At 35.0% G+C, this 23,841-nt stretch overlaps 1 protein-coding gene across 13 annotated transcripts in view; it reads right to left on the reverse strand.

Moving 5' to 3' along the window:
* Positions 1 to 23,841, reverse strand: part of Cadps (calcium-dependent secretion activator 1) — a 942,652-nt gene that overhangs the window by 139,008 nt on the left and 779,803 nt on the right. For 10 of the 13 annotated variants that reach the window (XM_069837911.1, XM_069837913.1, XM_069837915.1 and 7 more), the window contains 2 exons: positions 19,907 to 20,094; positions 4,589 to 4,672 (listed from right to left, as the gene is read on the reverse strand). In XM_069837911.1, the coding sequence (XP_069694012.1) occupies positions 4,589 to 4,672; positions 19,907 to 20,094 (272 nt within the window). The remainder of the gene's footprint in view (positions 1 to 4,588; positions 4,673 to 19,906; positions 20,095 to 23,841) is intronic. The other 3 variants (XM_069837918.1, XM_069837917.1, XM_069837916.1) reach the window with 2 other exon arrangements.

The raw sequence follows: 23,841 nt of genomic DNA on the forward strand, positions 1-23,841 counted from the left end.
AAAACAGTGAATAGTAGTTTGAAATGTCAAGTTGTTAACATAAGAGATAAAATCAACGGATTTATTAAGAAACTTTATTTCTCGTTGACATAACTTGTCAAAAAAGAAATTTGATTCATTCCAATGTATTAGAGAACTCATGGAAAATTTTAGTTATTTATGATACAACAAAAAGTGAGTTTGTTTTTGCGGACATACAATTAAGTTTGAATCTACGACTATTCCTCCCGGAAAAATCGTACCACGACAATTCGTCCCATCTAATTATGTCTGCACAATTTTAAACAACAGCTTTTGAAGCATTTTCCTAAAAAAACTCAAAACAATTACGTCACTCACAGATGGATACTGAATTCATTTTTAGACAGTTGCGTGCAACTAGCTGATACTCCAAAAAATATATAGGAAAAACTCACTGAGGTATCTACCAACTGATGAAATATTGAAACTAGACTTCTTTTTCTCGCAGACCATAGACCACATTTGGATCAAAAGAATGCAAGAACACTTCAAGCTTGAAAAAGACGCTTTTAATTTTTGATAATATTTGACCTCGTATTTATGCAAAATAAGTTTCTCATCTATGATTGCGAGAAATCTCCTGAACTTGAAAATGATATCACCGTGTGTGTATCAAGTAGAGTCCAGATTTGAGAAGCTACATAAAAATCGCATTTTTTTTTTACTTTTATAACTGAAACTTATTTTAATTTTATGTTCAACGTTTATGTTTCTAAATGCAAAATAAACGTTAATAAGTGGATTTTGTTTTATTTTGTAAATCACCTCGCGACTCCCTCTCAGCTCTTTACAGACCCCAAAGGGTCGTGACCCATACTTTGGGAACCACTGCTTTAACCCATGCAGCTACGTGTATGATATTTAGATGTTAATTTAGGTTATTTTGAGCACTTAATAAAGTGATGTAATATTTTTTCTAACTGTTACTTCTTTAGTAGCTTCACCTTCTATGTCTTCAAAAGTTCAAATGTCTATTACTTCTTAAGATTTTATTTTACAGAAGAATGTTTTAGTTAAAAGTTTAATAACTTTTGAAAAAAATCAGAATACTGGTACTCCAAAAACTTATATCATGATTACATTTGAAATCCTGAAGTCATACCTATAGAATGTACATTTATTTACAGGCTAATTTTAACAATAAAATCTTAATGTGTAGATTATGCAGTGCCTTATTTTTTATCCTGATGGAAGTACTTACTGTTAAACACCAATGAACAGTATTTTTTTGGGTTGTTTCTATTGTGCTAATATTCTTTCATATTGGAGAATGTTATTCCTTAATACTTAAAATTTGAAATGAATTGTAATTCTTCCTGTTGAAATCTGTTCTAACAATTGTTCTTACATGATATTTCACATACTATATTTTATCTGATATGAATTCATTTTAAGAGCTGACTAATTGATATATTGTAATTGAAACAAATAAGTTATTGAAGAACACATGCAACAATAGTACTAAGTGTGTGCCTGATTCTCCAGTCAGGATAATAACCTGACATTTTACCCATGTTTATTGATGTGATAGTATGTGTAGTATTTGTAAGTGAAAGTGTTTGTGTATGTGTCTATTTGTGCATGCAATTTACTAGTAATTTACGTCATTACAAGTGACAGTGTTAATTTACATGTGAATTAAATGTGTTGTGTGTTAAGATAGAGAAGTTGTGCATTGCTCAAGTTGTAAGCATGTAGTGTGATTTTTCTCCAGGAGGACAGAGACAGTAATGTGAAAAATATTTTCAATCTGGGTGTTGATAAAAGACACAAATTTAATATGTTTGAAACCCTTCAGTGTGCATTATTATCACACATAATCAAACCTGGAAGGTTACTAAAATATTACAAATATCGATTTGATACATTATTTATTTAAGAGAAATAGAAGTTCCGCTGCAGGTCACATATTTCCTAGATTTCAATATGTACCAGTAGCATGTAATGTAATGTATGTATGTATGTAAAAAAATTATGGGTTATTTAACGACGCTCACAACTGCAGAGGTTATTTCAGTGTCGCCGGTGTGTCGGAATTTGGTCCCGCAGGTGTTCTTTTACATGCCAGTAAATCTACTGACATGAGCCTGTCGCATTTAAACACACTTAAATGCCATCGACTTGGGCTGGGATCGAACCAGCAACCTCGAGCATAGAAGGCCAGTGCTATACAGACCACGCTACCGAGGCCGACTGTATGTATGTATGTATGTATGAATGTATGTAAATGTTAAAATGTTATGTTTTATTTAACGACGCTCGCGACTGCAGAGGTTATATCAGCATTGCCGCTGTGCTGGAATTTTGTCCCGCAGGAGTTCTTTCACATGCCAGTAATTCTACTAACATGAGCCTGTCACATTTAAGCACACTTAAATGCCATCGACCTGGCCTGGGATCGAACCCGCAACCTCGGGCATAGAAGGTCACCGCTATACCAACTGTGCCAACCAAGCCTATGTATGTATGTATGTATGTATGTATGTATGTATTGTTAACGAAGTTAAAAGTACATAAATGTAATACACATAGATGATTTGTGTTGTAAATATAATACCTACTTAATATATATCTGCAAAATTTAATATATTCTTCATGTTAATATGACACATGTAATATACAAAGTAATTTCTTAGAAAATACGTCAAAATACATCATACAATTTTCATAAAATGGAAAAATCTCTTAAGTCAACGAAGTTAATTACTTGTGACTTGTGTAATGATGTCGAATTCCTTTTACTATCACATAAAGATGTCTCGCAAAATATTTTATGTCACTCGAGTAATCTAACCTTCCAGTTTTGTGCGAGGGACCATCCTAGTCCTCCCATCTGGAATCCACATGCTTCTCTATCCCCATGCCTCGCCTATGTAACTTACAATCAAATACTGAGTGTTGTGGTTCCAAAGCACACAAATTCATCATGAATAACGTAAGCAAATTTTACTATCACAAAGTAGTGCAAAGTTGAAGAAGAGATTCTTGCAAAAAAAATATTGCACTTAAGTGCAAATTTGTCTATTTAACATTCGAACATATTTAAAAAATCTCATTTCCTTTCATGCCAAAAAATCAGTAAACATAAAAGAATTAAGTACAATACAGTGTTCTTAAAGAACATATGCTTGAGTTATTTTAAAGTTTGTCAAAATCAATTTGTATGTAAATATACCCGAGCAAAGCACAGACAAGCATTGAAGCATGATGCTAAACCTACTTTGATAATTAATTTATTTATTTCTGTGTTATACTATAAATATGCACAGACAGAAGAAGACACAAACATATCAATACAACTTAAAGTTTGGTCATTAAACAAAAAATTAATTATTTTAGACATCATCATTATCACCACCCTTCACGAATTTAGACCCTTGTGGTCTGTTTCGGCCTCCAGTTGAAAGTTGTATTGCTTCAGCTAATGACGCTCTTGGAAACGAGTCACAGCATTATTATTGTCTAGAAGGCTGAAAGTGACAGCCCCATCACTAGACTCAACTGGTATCACACTAGAAACCTCCCCAGGGATAATACAATTTCTTTCATAAAGAGATACATTTATCTTTTTCTGTGAATTTCAATTGTTATCTGGTTAAATTAAAACATGCTCAGTAACAATTTATATTAGAACATTATTTTTATTTTATTTCTTTTTTTTTTACAGAAAAACATTCGAGTTTATTATTGATACTTACATACCAAAAGAGCCCATTTAAATTTATGAGAAATTAATCATAAAAACTGTACTATAATTACTTTGCGATGAAACAATGTACAGTAAGTATATAATTATATTTGTGTATTAAGTGGAATACATGCACAATAATTGCAACATGCAATAAAACATGTATTAAACAGAAGAAAAGAGTGCCAACAGAATAAACGAAGTACAGTAATTTAAACAAAAAATAAATTAATTAATAAATAAGAAAGCAAAAAAACAACTTAAAGGTTGTTTTTTTCACATTTTGTAATTAAATTTAGAAGTGTATGGATACACTTTTAAAATATTTTAATTACAGAAGAAAAAAAATGTCATAATTTAAAACAGAATACAACGTTATAACAAAAATGAAAAAACTTCCGAGTATTAATTATTTAGTGGAATTAAGTAGCCACTGTAGAACGGTTTTTCCTAGTTAAATCAATTCTAAGGCTGAGTTCTGCACGAAAGAGGGGCTTCGAAATGCAGTGTTTCCTCCCTTTAGTTCAAAAGTGCACTCCTATACTTTCATTATATTATGCAATATGTTTTGTGCTATGAGTTGGATATGTGTTACAAGTGTTGAAAATTGCTTGAAATCAGAAACTGTGTTGTTCATTTAAAGTGAACATCATACTTAATTAGCATTAGTAAATTATTATTTCCTAAACTTCAAATTGCTGGAAAGTGAGATGTATATAAAGATATATGCATGAAAGCTAAAGCTTGCTGCTTACTGGGATAGTGTGATGCTGCATTCCATAAATATACAAAGCTTGATAGTACCACAACACTCCTCATACAAATGCATGCAAACAAATAGTGCAGAATGAAAAGAGTAGTGTTCAAGTGTTTACAAACCTGGCCACAGAGGTATCTTCAAGCACCTCCGTGCTAAGTAAAGGACGGTTAAGCATTAGAGTGGGGGACTGGCCGTTAGGTACACTGCAATGCATACCTGCAGCTCAAGCTTCCTCGTTTGAAACAACATTTTTAAATACAATGTCTTACACTAACATTTCCTTATTGTATATCTGCATTCATCCCTTATAATGTACAGAATGAAGTTTGACGAAAAAAAATAGAACATCAAATAGAATTAATGAGTGATCAAGCAGTTGGACCTGTGCATGATTAAGGATAAGATAATATAATATGGTTGTGGAATTCAAATCCCATACTCGCAGTTACGTAAAATCTATATCTATTTTCTAAAGAATTTTCTCTAAGGGTAGGTGTGATATTTTGATTTTCTTTAAGATAATATTATTCACCAAGTAAGTATTTAGTTTTTAAGAGTTGACTGTTATAGTTTCCTGTAATAGTTTGTAATGTTTGATAAGAGAAGCATCAGTACTTTAAATATATCCGTCTACTTTCAATTAAATTTAACTTAATTACACATTGAAAAGCGAAGTTTATTCATCATGTGACAATTATGACATGCTGAAATGAGATTGTTAAGTGAAACCGAAGAACACTGAATTGCCTTGTAGTCAAAGACTTTACATAATGTGCCTGTTTTGTTCCCTCACTGCTAAGCTGCACTTACTCCCACAGCTGTGTTATGAGTTCCCTTACACACTTAATGTTGTGTATGCTAACTAAGATCAAGGTCTGAAATAACTCTAAGATAACATAGGGCAAACAATATAATTTGACTTATCTAGTCCCTATGAAAGTTAAGTACTTGAGTGAGTGTCTATTTTTTTCATATAATCAGTAACTCTACTTGGTAAGGGCAAGTGCAAAGGTTTGCAGAGAATTTTCTTGGTGTCAAAGTTCTTAGTCATCCTACAGTGCATAATATTGTTAGAGAGACTGGAAATATATAAGAGAAAAAATTGGGGTAGGCTGTATCAGTGATACACCGGCACCGCTTTGTTTACGTGGATCCAAATTGGACAGTAAGGGGTTTTATTATACAATGTCTTCCTTTTGCAGATGATGTTGATATAATCAGTAGATTTACAAACAGCATTGTCACAGAGTATTAACAGTTAAATAGAGAATCAAAGAAAGTGGGGCTATCGGTTAATGGTAAGAAGACAAAGTATATGGTGATGGATAGGGAAGACAGATTTAAGGAGGTAAGAGAGATAACGGTAGAGATAGTTTTGAGAAGGTAAACCAGTTTAAATATTTGGGATCCGTAGTAACAGAGAATTATATGCACATGGAGATCAAACACAGAGTGACCGCTGATAATAGATGTTATTTCTTGCTCCTTCCTCTACTGAAATCGTCATTGCTAGCAAGAAAATCCAAAATAATAATTTATGAAACAATGATACGACCAGTGGTCTTGTATGGATCGGAAACTTGGACGTTATTAAAGAAGGATGTAAAAGTTTTAAGAGGAAAATATTGGGAAAGATATACAGAGCTGTTAATGATCAAGGTATTTGGAGAGCAAGAACAAACCAGGAGCTAGGAGCATTGTACCATAAATCAGGATTATTATCAGTAATTAAAGCAAGAAGGCTCCAATGAATAGAGGAAGATAGAAGTGTGAAGAAAATGTTTATGGGGAATCCAGGAAGGAGAAGACTGAGGGGGCAATGGATGTGAAGAATGATTTGAGGGAACTAGGGATACGAGGTTGGAGAAGAAAGACTGGAGACAGAGCAGCTTGGACCAAAATCGTTAAGGAGGCCAAGACTCTTCATGGGTTGTAGCACCACGAAGTAAGTAGTAAGGGGTTTGAGGTAGAAGTTGGTTGTGAAATGAAGGAAAAACTAAAGTAGAATCTTATTTATTAAAGGACGGTGGTATAAGTAGTAACAAACATATGGCATACAGTTCACATCATTGTTTCGAGTGAAAGTTAAGGCGATACAAGTGTTACCCAAGGGCGTTGGTGGTGAACTGATATATGTCATATGATGAAGGATGGGTGAAACAGAGAAAAATTCTCTCTGGCATCGGGATTTGAACCCGGGTTTTCAGTTCTATGTGCTGATGCTCTATCCACTAAGCCACACCGGATTCCCATTCCGATGCCAGATTGAATCCTCTCAGTTTAAGTTCCACCTCTTAGGTTCCCTTTAGTGGCCAACCCTCATGCACTGCGTCACAGATGTGTGACAGTGGCACAATGTCCAACACACTAATGTGTAGAGGTGCACTCATTAAGAGTGACTAAGTAGCCGGGATCCGATGGAATGAGAGCTGTCTTAAATCACTGAGTGATTATTTTCGCATATCATATTATCACGATGTACTGAAGTACATATGATATTGCCATGCAGAAATTCTGCGTCATCATATGATGAAGGATGGGTGGAATGGAGAAAAATTCTCTCCGGCACTGGGATTAGTGGATAGGGCAACAGCACATAGAGCTGAAAACCCGGGTTCAAATTCCGGTGCCGGAGAGAATTTTTCTCCATTCCACCAATCCTTCGTCATATGATGACGCAGAATTTCTGCATGGAAATATCATATGTACTTCGATACATCGTAATAATATGATATAAGTCAGGTGAATATGCAAAGAGTTATTGCTCTGTTATTTCATTTAGTTCATCTGTGTTGTACTTTCTGATATTTTTCTTGAACTCTAACCACATTTACTGGCTTGATATGTGTGTTTACTTCTATTGAATCAAATTCAGTGTCCATATCCATTGATTCCCAATGTATTCATGATAGAGGTGCTCGGTTGGCACTCTCCACATTGCGCTGCTTCAGCTATCTTCCTCACTCTATAAGTACTGCATTATTTGGCTTGGATCATTTTGAGCTTAATTGAGTCCTTTTGAGCTCTCTTTACACCCGACATGCGTTTCTTGTATTTTGACTTGGACTTTTGCTGCAAATATTTCGACATTTCAATTTTAGTCACTTATTTTTTTGTGATTCTGACATAACTTTCCAATATCTGTTTAGATGCTTATCATTTAGTGTTTTCTGGTTAGATCTTGTTCAGATGACTTGTTTGAGAATCATATCACCGTCCTACTATGTTATAGTCTGGAGGTATAGTGACTTGAAGACTCGTGACTCAGTATGCAAGAAGCAAAATTGGCAGATGCTCACACGCATGCGAGTGACTTTGAATTCTCTATTGTTAGATTGTTAGGTACTTGTATCCTTCGGTTATCGAAGCGAAGTCAATTTTCATATTGTGGCTATTGGTTATACGTTTTTTTTTTAGCTATTAACCCTTTCAGTTACGAATTATGATTTTGTTTGGAAAAGTCTAATTGTTTATTCTCGACTCCTTTTAAGTTTTTGTGAATTGCCCACAGTCTCATTTTGACAGCATGATGCCTGGATTTCCAGATATGAACTGTCCACTTGAGAGGACTCGCTCTCAACAACTCATTGTCCATGAAGCGGCATTGAAGTTGCTGTTCTCTGTAAAGGATGCAGTGAATGAAAGGGTTACTAAAGTTCTATACCTCTTTCTTTTGTTTGCCCAACTTTTCCTAGAGGGTACCTGCATGGGACCAATTTTAAAGATGTATCCACTTCAAAAACATAGAACGAGGCTGCATGTTCTGACCAGAAAATGTTAAAAATATAATAATTTGTCTATTTGTGTGTGTGTTGTTGTGTGAGAAGTGTTTAGACAGCGAATATAATAACAGTTCAAGTTTTTAATGAAATAGTCAACAAGGGTTAGGTCTTATATATTAAATAAGTTATATGTATTGTTATTTACAAGAAGACAGTATTAAGTTATGAGAAAGTAGGAAATGAAGTTGAGGGTAGGAATGGCTTCTAAGTGAACTGAGAATAAGAGAAGGGAAGTAGAATAGTAGTGGCTAAATTAGAAGGATGGTCAAGTGAAAGTGAAGAGACATGAAAGACATAGTAAGATCAGCCTTCAAATGTCGAAATACGTCTGTGTTTAAAGTTGTAAATTGTGCAAGTAAGGGAATCCTGGCCCGAATACAGAAATGTGAAGGGCCAGCAGGACCGAATATGTTGAGAAATATTGTATATCATGTCATATCATAATAATTTGTGTAGAATGTTCTAAATATGTCTACATATTTCATTTTTACTTAAAATAATAAAAGTTAATGGTAAATTCATTTCTATCTTGCAGGTTGAATGATGGAAGTCAATAGCGCAGCTATGAAGAGTGAAAATACCCATTAGCAGTAAGGAAATAAAACAGGTTCACTGTATAATGTAATAGGTAACATGGCTAGGCCACACACACTAGGGAAGTGATATCGCTTTTTGAAGAGAACACACTAATTAATTATTCAGTCTAACAACACTTACTGAGATCGTCAGTATTTGTCAGAGTATGTGAAGATTATGTATTGTGTCGAATTGAAGTAGGGTTCAACTTCTCATTTTAAATATCTTTAGGTTTCCAATGACGGATGCAAACTTCTATTATCTGAGAGAAACTCACAATTCTCATTACTGGAATGGGCAGGTTTACTATCCTCAGCATAGCGGTAAAGGCAATATTCACACACACAGCATACCAGTTTTGGCTAATGTCAGAAATCAAGCTTTGTCAGGAATTCATATAGGATTATTATAGTTGTATTTTATGATTTGTAAGTTGCAAACATTACCTGATGCAAGGTTATATGAATTTAAAGCAAATTTATTAATGCATTAACTTGATAAAGTACTCTTAATAAAAACTAGAATATTAATTAAACCCTGAGAATTTCAATATTAATCTGAATGAAGGGGAGGGGGAGAGAGCAACAGTGAATTGTTCAATAGTTGAGCTGTTTGGACTTTTTCCATTGTTGGTTTTCAAAATTGTAACACAACGTTTCGAAGAGTGGATCTCTCTTCGTCATCAGGTGAAAACCTACTGTGGGGATCGTTACAAACAGCTAGTCTGCCTGACTGATCGACGACCATTAGGTCGGTGCGAAATATAAAGACGGAACACAAGATGTCATGAGCTTTGTAACGTGACATATATAGAATAAAATGAAGAATTCCGTGTTAGTAACTAAACTAATAGACACAAGATTAGTGTCTATTATTCCTTGTTGTTGGTGTTATTGTTCCATACAATTAGTTTAGTTACATTCACGGAATTATTCTTTTTTTCATTCTATATATATCACGTTACAACAGCTTATGACATCGTGTGTTCTGTCTTTATATCTCACACCAACCTGATGGTAGTCAATCAGTCAGACAGGCTAGCTGTTTGTAACGATCCCCACAGTAGGTTTTCACCTGGCGATGAAGAGAGATCCACTCTTCCAAACATTGTGTTACAATTTTGAAAACTAGCAATGAAAAAATTCTAAAACAGCGCAACCATTGAATTGACATATTAAACGAAAGTTTGCAATAGGTATACTGAGTGTTTTTAGTGACATGTTAAATATTTTAAAACTAGTAGAGGAATTCATAAGAAGTAATTTCAGAATAATAACCCATGCCCAGAAACACCCCACCTGCGAGTTAAAACTCGAGCAGTTGTAACGAAAATACAAGGAAGCTAGACAATCTAGCTCACATTCACAAAAATAAGAACGTCCATTGCACAGGGAAATTTCACCAGCATAGGTGTCTCCTATTTCTGGGGACAGTCCCTCAATTTCAATTATTGTCCCAGTAGAATAAAGTTCCCCATGTTTGTCCCTGGCATTCAATTTTGTTCCCTGAAGTTTACTTTTGTTGAATTAATATTTTACTTGTGTCCACCGAGTTAGCTCTGTGGTACCATGTCTGCCTCCAGACCAGCTGGTCTGGATTTGATTCCTTTCAGGGTCAAAGATCTCCGTGTAAAATTTCTACCTCGGCACTAGGAGAGGTGGCAGTGCACAGCTCCTAATCACTAGATTGTGTATCAATATGCCTGGGTGGAATCCCAAATCTCTCCATAGTGCATATAAAGAGAAGGCATAATATGTCACTTTTGATAGTGATTCGCCCCTCAGACAGGGACTTTAAACTTGGCAGTCCCCTTGGTGCTTTCGACAGGAATAGACTATATGCCAGCACTGGGTTTCTCCTTCTCCCTTCCTCATTTTCGCCATCCTCACCCATTCCCTACACTAGACTTACACATACACTCACCCTAGTACAGGACATAGCGTGGCCCATCGAAGTGATGTGCAAATGGAAATGGGTCACAGACCTGGCATCTATCCACATGGAATCTGAATCACGCAAGTGAAGTAGGTAGACATTGGACACACAAACATTTTATTTTTATGTGATAAGTATGTTGGTGAAACTGTTTTGATTAATTCATATTACTGGAAAGTGTCTCCTGTTGAACCAAAAAACCTGGTTACTTACTTACAAATGGCTTTTAAGGAACCCGCAGGTTCATTGCCACCCTCACATAAGTCTGCCATCGGTCCCTATACTGTACAAGATTAATCCAGTCTCTATCATCATATCCCACCTCCCTCAAATCCATTTTAATATTATCCTCCCATCTACGTCTCAGCCTCCCCAAAGGTCTTTTTCCCTCCAGTCTCTCAACTAACACTCTACATGCATTTCTGGATTCGCCCATACGTGCTACATGCTCTGCCCATCTCAAACGTCTGGATTTAATGTTCCTAATTAGGTCAGGTGAAGAATACAATGCATCCAGTTCTGCATTGTGTAACTTTCTCCATTCTCCTGTAACTTCATCCCTTTTAGCCCCAAATATTTTCCTAAGAACCTTATTCTCAAACACCCTTCATCTCTCTTCCTCTCTCAAAGTGACAGTCCAAGTTTCACAATCATACAGAACAACCGGTAATATAACTGTTTTATAAATTCTAATTTTCAGATTTTTTGACAGCAGACTAGATGACAAAAGCTTCCCAACCGAATAATAACAGGCATTTCCCATATTTATTCTGCATTTAATTTCCTCCCTAGTGTCATTTATATTTGTTACTGTTGCTTCAAGATATTTGAATTTTTCCACCTCTTCGAAAGATAAGTCTCCAATTTTTATATTTCTATTTCGTAGAATATTCTGGTCACGAGACATAATCATATATTTATTTTTTTTGGGTTTACTTCCAAACCTATCGCTTTACTTGCTTCAAGTAAAATTTCCGTGTTTTCCCTAATCGTTTGTGGATTTTCTCCTAACATATTCACGTCATCCGCATAGACAAGAAGCTGATGTAACCCGTGGTTACACTAGAGAGAAAAAAAAAAAGTATGCAAACTGCACCTGCAACAGAGCCTATCTATTGCTGCTGTTATTGTTTGTGCATTTTATGTTCAGTACTCATTACACAATCATCTTGTGCTGTAATTTCGTACTCTAAGGCATCATGCATGGACTCATATTATGGAACGAGTGCAAATTCGAGTCCTCATGGAAAATAAATTTTTTCATGAAATTTCTGCCAGTGTATGGGACTAGCGTTCATCCAGCACTGTGATGAATTTGTATGTTAGGTAACGAAATCTGGTTTCAAAAACAAGCTATAATGGCTGGGGGATCATCGCTGACCACAAAATACTCCTGTACTGTTTGGATGAGCATTCACTTCTGTTGAGGCATGTGGACGTGGCCTTGGACCTCCATGGGCTGTCATGCCACAGATTACTTACAACCTTCCGAATTTTTTATGAGTTGTCAGTCATGTGATGGTGCAGTTTCCTTGTGCAATAGACAACCTAATATACAAACATACAAGAGAGTGCCTAACATTTTTATTTTAATGAAACTATTATTACTATAATTACAATAAAGCAACCGAGATGTTTTCGGACTTTGATTCCTATTCTTAAATTTCTCTCATGACCTCTCAACCAGTCCAATAAATTTGTGAACATAGTCACTGAAACATTCTGCATTAATGTGTGAATATTTTATATGCAAAATTACTGGTATTTTTATTTATAACATACAATTATAGAAAGGTATTTTATTGTAATAAAATGTGCTGGAAACTACCTTCCATGATTTTAATTTAATATTCTTTCATTATTGCTCATTTCTGACTTAATAACTAACGGATCCAAGGTTGAGTCCCAGTAATGAAGTGGAAATTTCTCTCTCTCTCCAACATGTTATGGGTATGTGTCTTTTGTCTTGTGTTGTCTCCAGTGATGGCCTTGAACCATTGCTGGTTACGTGGTCAAAGAATCCAGCTAATAGTGATTACTCAGTGTTGCTTTAAACCCTAATATTAATGAGTAACGAAGGGTCCATAGGCCTCAAATCTTGAAAGGAAATTATATTAAGTCTGATGAAAGCATTTCCAATCTGTATGAGTACTGTATGTATATAACATACATAAATTTTTTCTGTCAGAAGGGTAATAGTGTTATTTTAATTGGTGAATAAAACTTTAATAGTAAACATAATCTCATTCTAGGGCTAGTTTGTAAAAATATGGTACCTATTGAACAATTAAAAATATAAAAAGCACATTTATTTGACAACCTCACCTCTAATTCTTAAGTGTATTTATGAAGTAATCATCATATAAATACACATTAGCCCTCATCACATGTAACAGATTGGCCGTGATATAGGATTTTTGACAACAAAAGGAGTAATTCCACAGACTGACAACAGATGTGATATGGCTGAATGGCGCTACATCAGGATACGGCAGCAGCATTGCCAAGCATGCAATAACTTATCGCGCTATGCAATATGCAATAACATTTATAGGATAATGGGATAATTTTCTTTATGTAATTTGGGTAAAGGAATTTAATGTTGGCTTGCTCAAATTAAATCATTTTTCCATTCCATATAGTGAGAAAGAAGTTAGTAGAGCTGACTAATAATAAGTATTACTCCATGGAGCTTGCTAGTATTCTCTACCAAAAGCTCATTTTCGACAATGGAGATCCTAGTGACCTTTCTCTCTCATATTTGCCATTTTATAACATGGGAATGGCCAATCTGATATATGTGTGATCAGGGATATTAGTGACTGCCTAATAAAATGTTCTTGTTTTTGAAGACAGAGACAGAATGGATTCATGATTCATAGGTTTCTTATTATTAGTGACATTTAAATTGTGCTTGAAATTATACATGGTTTTCATTATTATTATTTTGAAATTAGAGGTAAATTATTTCAATATGTTTATAATATTACTGTATATTAATCAGTGTTAACTAAAAAATTATGTAAATGTTGGTATCAATATATGCTACCAGTATAATTGGGATTTGAACCAGGAAACCAAATAATTCTAACAGATTTACACTTAATGAAAATAATAGTTGTGCATTATAACACTTAGTGAATGTATTTATGATTATGATGTTTGTTGAATGAAAGGAAGAACATTTATAATAAAATAATATCTCACAAACTATTTAAATATACATTCATTTTTGTATCAGAGTAATTTCTTTGGAGCGTCTGAAGAGTTTATGCAATGAGTCATAAAATTTACTAAGTTTCCTATATATATATATATATATATATATATATATATATATATATTACAGTTAATTTTAGCGTAACAACATCTTCCTCTGAGGACAGTAGGTCAGTAAAGGAGTTGCATAAGGTATGGAACACAGTGCAATATATTTTCTCCACGTTCGGAAAGCAGGAGTCTCACGCATTTTGAGACACCTTATATCAACAGTCAATAGGTTTCTTCAAAACAACGAATTCTTCTTCCTTCACAACGTAATGAAAATATACAAGAACGCACCACACTGGCCAATGTAAAAACTCAATTGCTTACAGGAGTAGGTATTTTGAACGTCCTTTAAACATAATGGACTCTAATTACAGACATGGTTAAGTATGATATGTTAGAAAATAAAACAAACTGTCAGTAATAGGCTTTGAACTATGATGCCACACAAATTCCAAGGTTATATACGAAATCATGCTGGATCCAAGGTTACATACAAAGAAAAGAAACACGAATTCCCCAATCAACCCTCAAGTAATTACAGGGTCACAACAATGGAACAAAGCTATTGGCTGCAGGTTTACAGTGCACTTGGAAACAGAGAAGCCACATTTGGATTCAAGTCACATCTTCAGATAACTACAATAACATAATCACACATAGTTTAACAAACTTTTAACATGGACCTGACAGTTGTTTGCCATGCATTGCAGCTTAGAATTTTACATAAAGATATTAGTCATATTTTAAGTGACTGACACAATACTAACAGTTAAAAGAAAGAAAATGTTACTGTACTGCATATTTATATAAAAATAGAAATTTCGTAAAACATGCATCTGAAATGTGATGGAAAAGACAGTAGTTGGTAGGAGTTTCTGAAGAGATTGTGTTCCTCTAGATTGATGTATCTGTTGTCACAAAGTTCCATTCCATAAAGTTTGTGTTTTTCAAGTTATTCAGTTGAAAGAAAACAACAATTAAAGTAGTATAACACATTGGTGTAAACAGACAGGTGTTGGTAGCAATCTGCATTAGTGGGTTATGGTAAACATAAAAACTGATATCTATTTAAAAGTCATGTGATGCAACAAGATCTTATAAAATTAATTTTTCCAAATAATATCATCTGTTAATTTCTGATTCTGAATTTCTACATAAATTAATTGCATAAATTCAAAAAGAGAGAAAATCTGTAAAATTCTTACTTTCAAGATAAATGACAATTCAGTTTAGTTGTCTTCACAGAATTGCAAAAATGCAGATCAAATCTAAAAAAAATCTGTGAATAACTTCAACACTGATTTTAGTGCACAAAAATATTAAAAAACCAATCTATGGTTGAATTCCATTTTAACAAAGGTACAATATAAATTAATTATCATGTTACAATCTTATATAAGTGTACTGGTTGTTGTTCAATAAGTATATTACTTAATAATAATAAAAAAAAAAACAGCATAAATTCTATACTTATACAGATGAATTCATTACAGTGATCGACTATAATTACAATAATGATCTCAATAATCTTTCATTAAATTTTCCAATGACTCCAATGACTTTTACTTTCTTCTCTGAACTAATTTCAAAATAATTTTTGTCATATTTGAAGTCCATGTCAGTGAACACAAAATGAACATAGAATTTGTGAGAATTAGCAACTTCAATTTTTATTCTCGATGAGAGAAAATGTAAATTTTCAATGCAAATTAAATTTATATCGTTTACATGAGACAAAAATTTTTTGTTTGCCATTGTGATGTGATATTAAACAGTTTGTTTTTGATATGAGTAAAATACATTTTTTTGCATTAAATGGGTACTTTTCCTTTTGATATATATTCAGCGAAACGAAATAATTTTAAGGAACAAAAGCAATTGAATATACAGTAGAATCCTTCGTAACTGGCACCAAATGGACTAGGCTAGCTCCGGATACGAGATTTTGCCGGATAATTAAATACAAAAAAAAAAAGTTCGTATTTCATGGTGCCAAATGTTGAAACTACAGCAATGTGAAGCTTATTTCTCTATCACTTACTCATAACTGAATAAAGATAAAAACTGTGTGGATTTTCCTTATTAAAACACATCACACAACACAATAATACACTAATTCTAGATTCGAATACTCACTGAAAACGAAAGTTCATGCGAACTTCCTAATGTGGCAACAATGTTGGCCCGAACATAACTAAATAAACAAAAAACTGTATGGATTTTCTTTATTAAAACACATCACACAAAATAATACAGTAATTTTTGGTTCGAATATTCATTAAAAACTAAAGTTTGTGCGAACTTCCTAATGTGGCAAAACTGATGGCCCAGACTGGCAATGTGACAGATTTAAACATTTTTTTTTGGCTCAGCCAAAAGTGCCATTGTTTTGGTATTGCCGGTTATTTGGGTGCCGGTTACGAGGGATTTTACTGTACAAAGAAATCTACATTATAACGTAGTACTGGTATTAATATTTCTATTTCCTTACTGCTGACAGATTCAGAAACATTATGTCAATGAAATATATCACTTAGGAATATATATTAGAATCTTAACAGTTAATTATCAAATGGAAGTCAATGGAAATTTGCCGTGACAAAGAGAAAAATAAGTAGAACAATGAATATTATCCACATTATAATACAATATCATGTATTACATTTTATTGTTGCCTCAAAATTTATACCTGTATACCGTAGTCTAACAGTGACATTTTAAATTAATTGCTCAAAGAAATAAATTTGTCGTTTTGGTGATAAATAATATGACCAAACCTAATATTACAAAGTATTAGCACAGTCTAGTATATACAGTCACGAAGCTTGAGTTGTTGAGGGGGGTACTAGGAACAATAGACTGTCCTGATACTATTTCGCATTGTCTGTAATGAGGCGATAGTAGCAATCCTAGTGGTTAGCAACTATCTATGGATGCATATTCCCTACGTATTGAGTTTCGTGACTGTATATACTAGACTGTGGTATTAGTACTATTCAGAAGCAAGTTCTTTGCAATTGTTAAGACTTTTTGGGGATCTTTAACTTACAAAGAAATTGTTAATGAGCTAATGTCGAAACTCTCTGAAAAATGTGCACACCGAACTCCACTCAAATAGACAAGTATAAAAAATTATCTACCCATGCTAACTGTAAGGATGTGAAAACTTATTTGGAATGTTGTATTACGAAACAATGGTGCGTAGTTGGACAGAGTAGTCAAGTTGGCAAACTCCATGAATGCCTATGCTGTCACATGATATGCAAGATGACCTTGTCCACTCAACATGCTTTGTCAAATGAGTGAGCACTATATACTCACAGCTGGGGCTACTCAATGTTTCGATAATATTTTAATGAAGCTTTGATATCGCAAACATACAGTTAGTAAAGCAGATTTTTTTTTGTATGTGTCTATCTGCTGTGGAACTGTAACAATGTGCACAATTTGAAGAATGTTTGCATCGACATGATCTCATTAATAGTTCCCTTACTAATATTATTTACGAAAAGAAAACATTTTAATATTTCACAATCATTATGACACCAATATTATGGTCGAATTTATCATGTTTGTACTTATAATAAATTCGGTTATATCAAATAAGCCCTAAACTGGTCTTAATTTAGATAAATTTCAGCATTGTGGGTAGAATATGAAGTTCTGGTACAGAACTTAATTCTGCAATGGAATGTGACAGTAGGGTTTAACTGATTTGAATGATTTTTCCTTTTACTTCCCAATATTTCAACTGTGTTTTGCTATACAATCATGCATTTTTCGGAAATCGTTCTTATCCAATTCTCCATCCCTTTATTTCTCTATCACGCACTTTCTTGAATGAAGTTTATCTTGCATAGATATTCAGCTAGGCAATGGTGGTCTGTTTTCATCATGAACAGAGCAAATGCCATCTTTCTTGCCAATATTTTTATGTTAATTAGGTCTTAAATATCAGCATACACTCAACATTTTTATAAATTTTTCTCAGCTTTGATCATTATGAAACAGTGATTTATTCTATTAACGTGTTTGTATAGTTCTGCCTTTGTTGGGAATTTCAGTTTTACTGCAACACCTTTTGCAATATGATTTTCATACTTACTCTCATATGCGTAGATATTCATTGCAAAACAACTTCCTCGGTGTTTGCTTTACTGCTTAATAAAAGTCTTACTTGTTATACTTAGTAATCACAATTAGATGTTCCAGGTACGGTTTTCATCAGTTGAGAAAGTAAAGTCTTTAACCCCATGTAGCAGATTTACTACATATAAAAAATACCTTTGTTCAATAAAAATTGAAGTTAAAATTCTTTGTTCAGATCCTCCAATATTCGTTCTCATTTCTCGATAAGAGATGTCACTCCTATAACGATTTTAAAGGTCTCTGGTAGATAAGACCTTTGACATGTCGATGAAAGTGATTTTTTTTGGTCAAAACTGTATATGGAGCAAAATTTAAAATGAATATTAATTATACTGCGACCAGTCGAAAAGAGTATGTGGTTAGTTGTCAAGCATTCAGTGTCCTAAACCAAGCAAGCAATCAAACAATAAACCATGCAACCAATACGCCAACCATCAAGCAAACAGATAACCAAACAAGCAACCAACTAACTTATGAACCAACCAAAATTAGTAGCACCACTTTTCACTGCTTTGTTAGATACTTATAAGCTCTAGAACATGTGTTTTAATAGCCTTAGTTCGTTAGTGTAATGATAAGCATTTTATTCCAGTACCAGTTACCAACCGTCTAAACTTTCTACACTAAACACCAGTGCCTAATTCACTTCTACTGTTTGCCACCTATAAATATTTTCAGCCAATATTTCTCTGGATATTAGTGGTTCTTTTCTTTTTTCGTCCAATGGCCTTCCATTAATTGGGAATGGCATATTTTTTTACTAATTTGTCAACTCTGAGAGTGATATTAATGTATCCTGCTGGATTGGCTAACCATGGTGTACAGTCTGTTAACATCATGTGTAATGAGTTTTTCACTACTGATAAATACTGAAATAATACTGTTGCTTGTTATTGACGTTCTGTAATTTCTATGCAAATATAGCTGTTTTCTCTCATACCCAGACTCTATGGTCACGTTTTGCAGTGCGGCAGTTGGTGTTATTGTTACTGCTCCTGGTTAAGTATTCTTACTGGATTATTTTGTACTAGTTCCAGTTTTTTAAGTACTTCTTAGGGGAAATAGTACATATTAGTAGGTTATTTCTCCTCGAAAATGTTCAATATAATTTATCATTAGACTGTACAGAAATCCAATCTCTGATAAGAGGGGTATCGAAAGTTTTCATCTTGGAGGTAAAGTAAAATTATGGTTGACCTACATTTAATTTATTTGCATATAAGCAGTAAATTTTATACATAATGGAGTATAGGATTATTAGCTGCAATGCTGTCCCATACACAAAAACATAATGATAAATGAATAAGCATTCAAAGATCATAAAAGTACATGAAATCCTACAATTGGTCTAAGAAGAACCTGAACTTCCTGAAAGTTAAATTGCACACTCAGATGTTTATCCAAATTCACTTACAGTCAATGCAGATTAGCAAAAGTTGCAAATGACACATTTATAATTTTGAACAATTCGTCATAATTAAAACCATTCTCAGTGTACAGGTATATTTATTTGAACAGTGATATGAAGATTGTTATGTAGCACGAATTGAACTATAAATAATTTATATAAGTATATTACATTATATTTGTATTTTCGCTAGGTATCTCGTCAACAGAATACATGGAATTGATTTTATAGATGCGAGTACTTATAGTCAATCACTGTAATACACTTTTATGCAATTGCCAACCAACAAATCGAAGCTGAGACGCAGTGCAACCCACCTGTTTCCGTGTACATGGCTAGCACAGAAGGCAAAACTGTAATGAATGAGTGTTGGATCAATCATGATGCCTTTTTCTGCTCTATCTAGTAAATCACCAAGATAACAAAGATGGCGATAACATCCCCGCACTCCATATCTTGCACAGTACTCGTCCAATACGAACACCTGTCCTGGACTGAACCAGCCCTGTAGGAACAATGACACCATCATATGTCAACACAATTCCTGCACTTTATAATAGAAAATACAATTGCAATACCCGGCCCCGGAACAATTTTTCCCTCGAAATTATTCAAATCAACTTTACAGGGAGTTATACCTGAAAGCTTGATTTGCATAATTCACGTCACTATTCGTTGACAGAAAACCACAATTTAAGTCACACAGAGTTAGTGTGCACTCAATTTTGGTTGCTTGACGGTTGTCAGCCCACTCTGAGATCTGTGGGTATAGAGGGAAAAATTGGATCGGTGTCTGGTAGAGTTCCCGGGTAGCTCAGTTGGTAGAGCATTGGTACGTTTAAGCAAAGGTCCCGGGTTCTATACCCGGCCCTGGAACAATTTTTCCCTCGAAATTATTCAGAAAATACAATTGTTTGCCTAATGGCACATAACAAATATGTTGTATTATCTGTGAGATTTTTAATGCAGGAAAATCAGTAAATGTTATTTATTATTTTTTTTTACTACTGTCGGGCACTTGATTTATGTAATTCACCGAAGCATCCTCATCTAGTTGACGATGTATCTAAGCTTTAAGTTCTTTCAGCCGACACTGACCTTGGTCCACTATAAGAGGTTAACTACATAACATAGTATGATGATTAATGGAGCAATGGCGGATGCTAGAGGAAACGGGAGTACCCCCGCGAAAATCTACTACTAACACTGTCTTTGCCCACAACAAATTCTAGCGAACCTGCCAAAACTCGAACCTGAGTTGCCAGCATTGCCAACTCTTTAGCCATTCAGGTAACACTGCCCCAAATAAGTAAACATTGAACATTTCAAAGTGGGGCAGGGATTAAGATTTGCTGGAAATAAAAAGTAAAATTAAGCTGCAAAGTAACCAACTGTAAAAATGTATATCCCACGAGATTATTTATTTGGGCTCTATCAGTGGAAGTATAAAAAATATATCTGAAGCCAAATATGTTTAGAGAAGAAAACTGTAAAAATGGTTTCCTTTGTGTAACTGCAAACTTTCATTACTATGGAAAAATATTGAAAATTACTTTTCTTTGTTTAAATATATGTTCCAGCTGTTCATATTCGTTTTGTAATATTTTGTATATTATAAGCACTGTGCTATATATGTGTGTAACCAACGTCTACCCATTTCACTTGCATGATTCGGATCACTGTGGTATATACAGAGCTGTTATTATCATACGTCCCAGAAAAGAGCGGCCACTCGGTCGGCCACGCTCTGCATGGTTTCCACTGTGCGCTAACCATTTCTCTCAAGCAATTGAGCTCCAATAGCCATGTGCTATTCAGTGTGCTTAGAAGTCGTGTAATGAAACTTTCGATTCTTCAAGTGTACAACGTTAGTGTATGAACTTTAGTGATTATTGTGTATTTAGGTAATGCAAAAGTAAAGTAAAAAGTAAATCCATGGCCCTAAAGCCCATTGAAGGGCCAAGACCGACCAGCCGGATGCTGGCCTCACGTCCACATGCCGAAGCAGAGGTGGACGATCATCCAACCAGAATGGAGGTATCATGTGGTTAGTCATTATAGCTGGTTTGCTAAACTGGATTTTTGCTACCGTTACCTATCGTAGCTCCCCAAGTGCATCACGATGCTGGGTGGCCACCGGTCCCATATACTGGCCGAAATTTCATGAGAAAATTTCTTCCCCCATGAGGACTCGAACCAGCGTGCATTCTGTAGCGTGAGTCCTAGGCGGCATGCCTTAGACTGGGACACCATGGTGCGGGACATTTAGGTGATGCCTAGCAACAAATTCTCACTGTGTGAACGTGTGTTTATGTACAATACATACAAAAAAGGCAGAAGGTCGTGTGCGAAAATAAGTCGAAAATTTCGAATAAAGTTTCCAAACAGACCTGTGCCTTCTGCCAAAACAATTAGATGACTCGCTAAAAGATTTAAAGAAACAGGCTCAGTGAAGAATCGAAAATAAAGCAGAAAACGTAGTGTTCTTATGCGGAACGATTGTCAGTTTATTTCCAACAAGATTCCACCACTGCTCATACAGCTGCCGTGTCAATGAGGGAATTGAGGTGTATGTTCGGTATGAGACTAATCAGTAATAATTTGAGGCCTCCACGAAGCCCAGATATAACACCCTGTGACTTTTGTTTAACGACTGTGACCATGGTAGGTCCAAGTTATTGAACATTTATTGTTAGTACTGTTATATATTGGAGAAGTGCCGGAGAAATGGTTATGCGCTTGGCAGAAACCACGCAGAGCATGGCTGGCTGGCTGGCTGCTCTTTTCTGGGATGTATGATAATAATAGCTCTGTATATCTAGATGATTTCTTTCTTTCTTTCCCGTAGTTTATCCTCTCCCTTTTAAGTTCATTTACATGACCCACGCCACACGGGCCTTACAGGGCCGCGACCTGTCGGGAGAGGAATTAATCTCTGGATCACATACATACTTTTTTGACCACACAAGGACATGGAGGGCCTTCCCGGACGAGGGATCAGCTCAGTGCCAGGGCCACCTCCGATACAGCACAAACATTTAAGACATTACACATCATTCACTCACACACATATGAAAGGAGTAAGGGAAGGATTGCCGTTCATGGCCGGACTTTCAAGAGGTACAATCCCGGCATTTGCCTGGAAATAACTGAGGAAACCATGAAAAACCTCAGTTAGGATTGCCGGCCCCTGGGATCGAACCCCGGACCTCCTGAATGCAAGGCCAGCCCTCTACCACTCCGCTAGCCCGCTCGGTATCTAGATGATTTTAACAGAATAATTTAAAATAAGCACTAAGACATCCTCTTTTATATAGGAACACGTTTATTGACTTAGGCAGCATAATGCATTGAAGTTTTCACACGTTAACACTGTAGGATTTTTAGATCTTTCCTAAAATTCATTCACTACTTTACGAATCTGGGAACACACTGGAACTCGCACTCTGGGAAACGGTTCACGAAACACTCTTCTAACTCTGCCTGTAGATTCGTACTTAATGAACTTGCAACACACGAAAGTTCGCTGCTAATTAGTTAGACGAAAAGTCATTAATCACAACGAGAATACACATACCGATGTTTTACGAAAAACGGACATAAACTGATGAAAGGGAAGTACTGCTTGGCTTCCTGAACAAAGACAGATCTCACTAATATAACAAAATAATAACAATTCGCTCACAATAAACCATCAATTGCCTGCTGTTCTCACATGAGTCAATTTACAGCAGAGGTGGGCTCGGGATCCAATAACTACATCACTAGAGCATAAATATCACGTAATTCAATTAGTGCATTGCGTTATGTTTTTGAAGAGTGCACAATTAATGTCTTAAGCACTCAATTTATTATTTATTATTAATGGAGAAGAATTCGCTCCAGTGCCAGGTATTGAACTCGGGTCGCCAATACTATGCACCTATGCACTGGGTGCTCTAACCACTGAGCTACCCCAAGGCTTAATCAACAGCACTGGATCGAATCCTTCTCCTTTGGTATTTTCCCTTAGTAGCCTTACTCCATGTTCGACATATATGAGATTGACACACATATTAAGTCAACTGTCATCACACAATGAGCACACTCAGTGGCCGGGACTCCACAGTATGTATGCACTGCTGGCGAATGATCTACGCAAAGATTAATTCTGTAGGACCAAAAAATTAATCTTTATATAACTCAATTCATTATTGTTGTTTCTCAGAACATTTCGAGCACCTGCTATAATGTGGTAAGTTAGATTATTACT

This window comes from Periplaneta americana, chromosome 10 (assembly GCF_040183065.1).
Source record: "Periplaneta americana isolate PAMFEO1 chromosome 10, P.americana_PAMFEO1_priV1, whole genome shotgun sequence".
In the NCBI taxonomy this organism is placed as follows: domain Eukaryota; kingdom Metazoa; phylum Arthropoda; class Insecta; order Blattodea; family Blattidae; genus Periplaneta; species Periplaneta americana.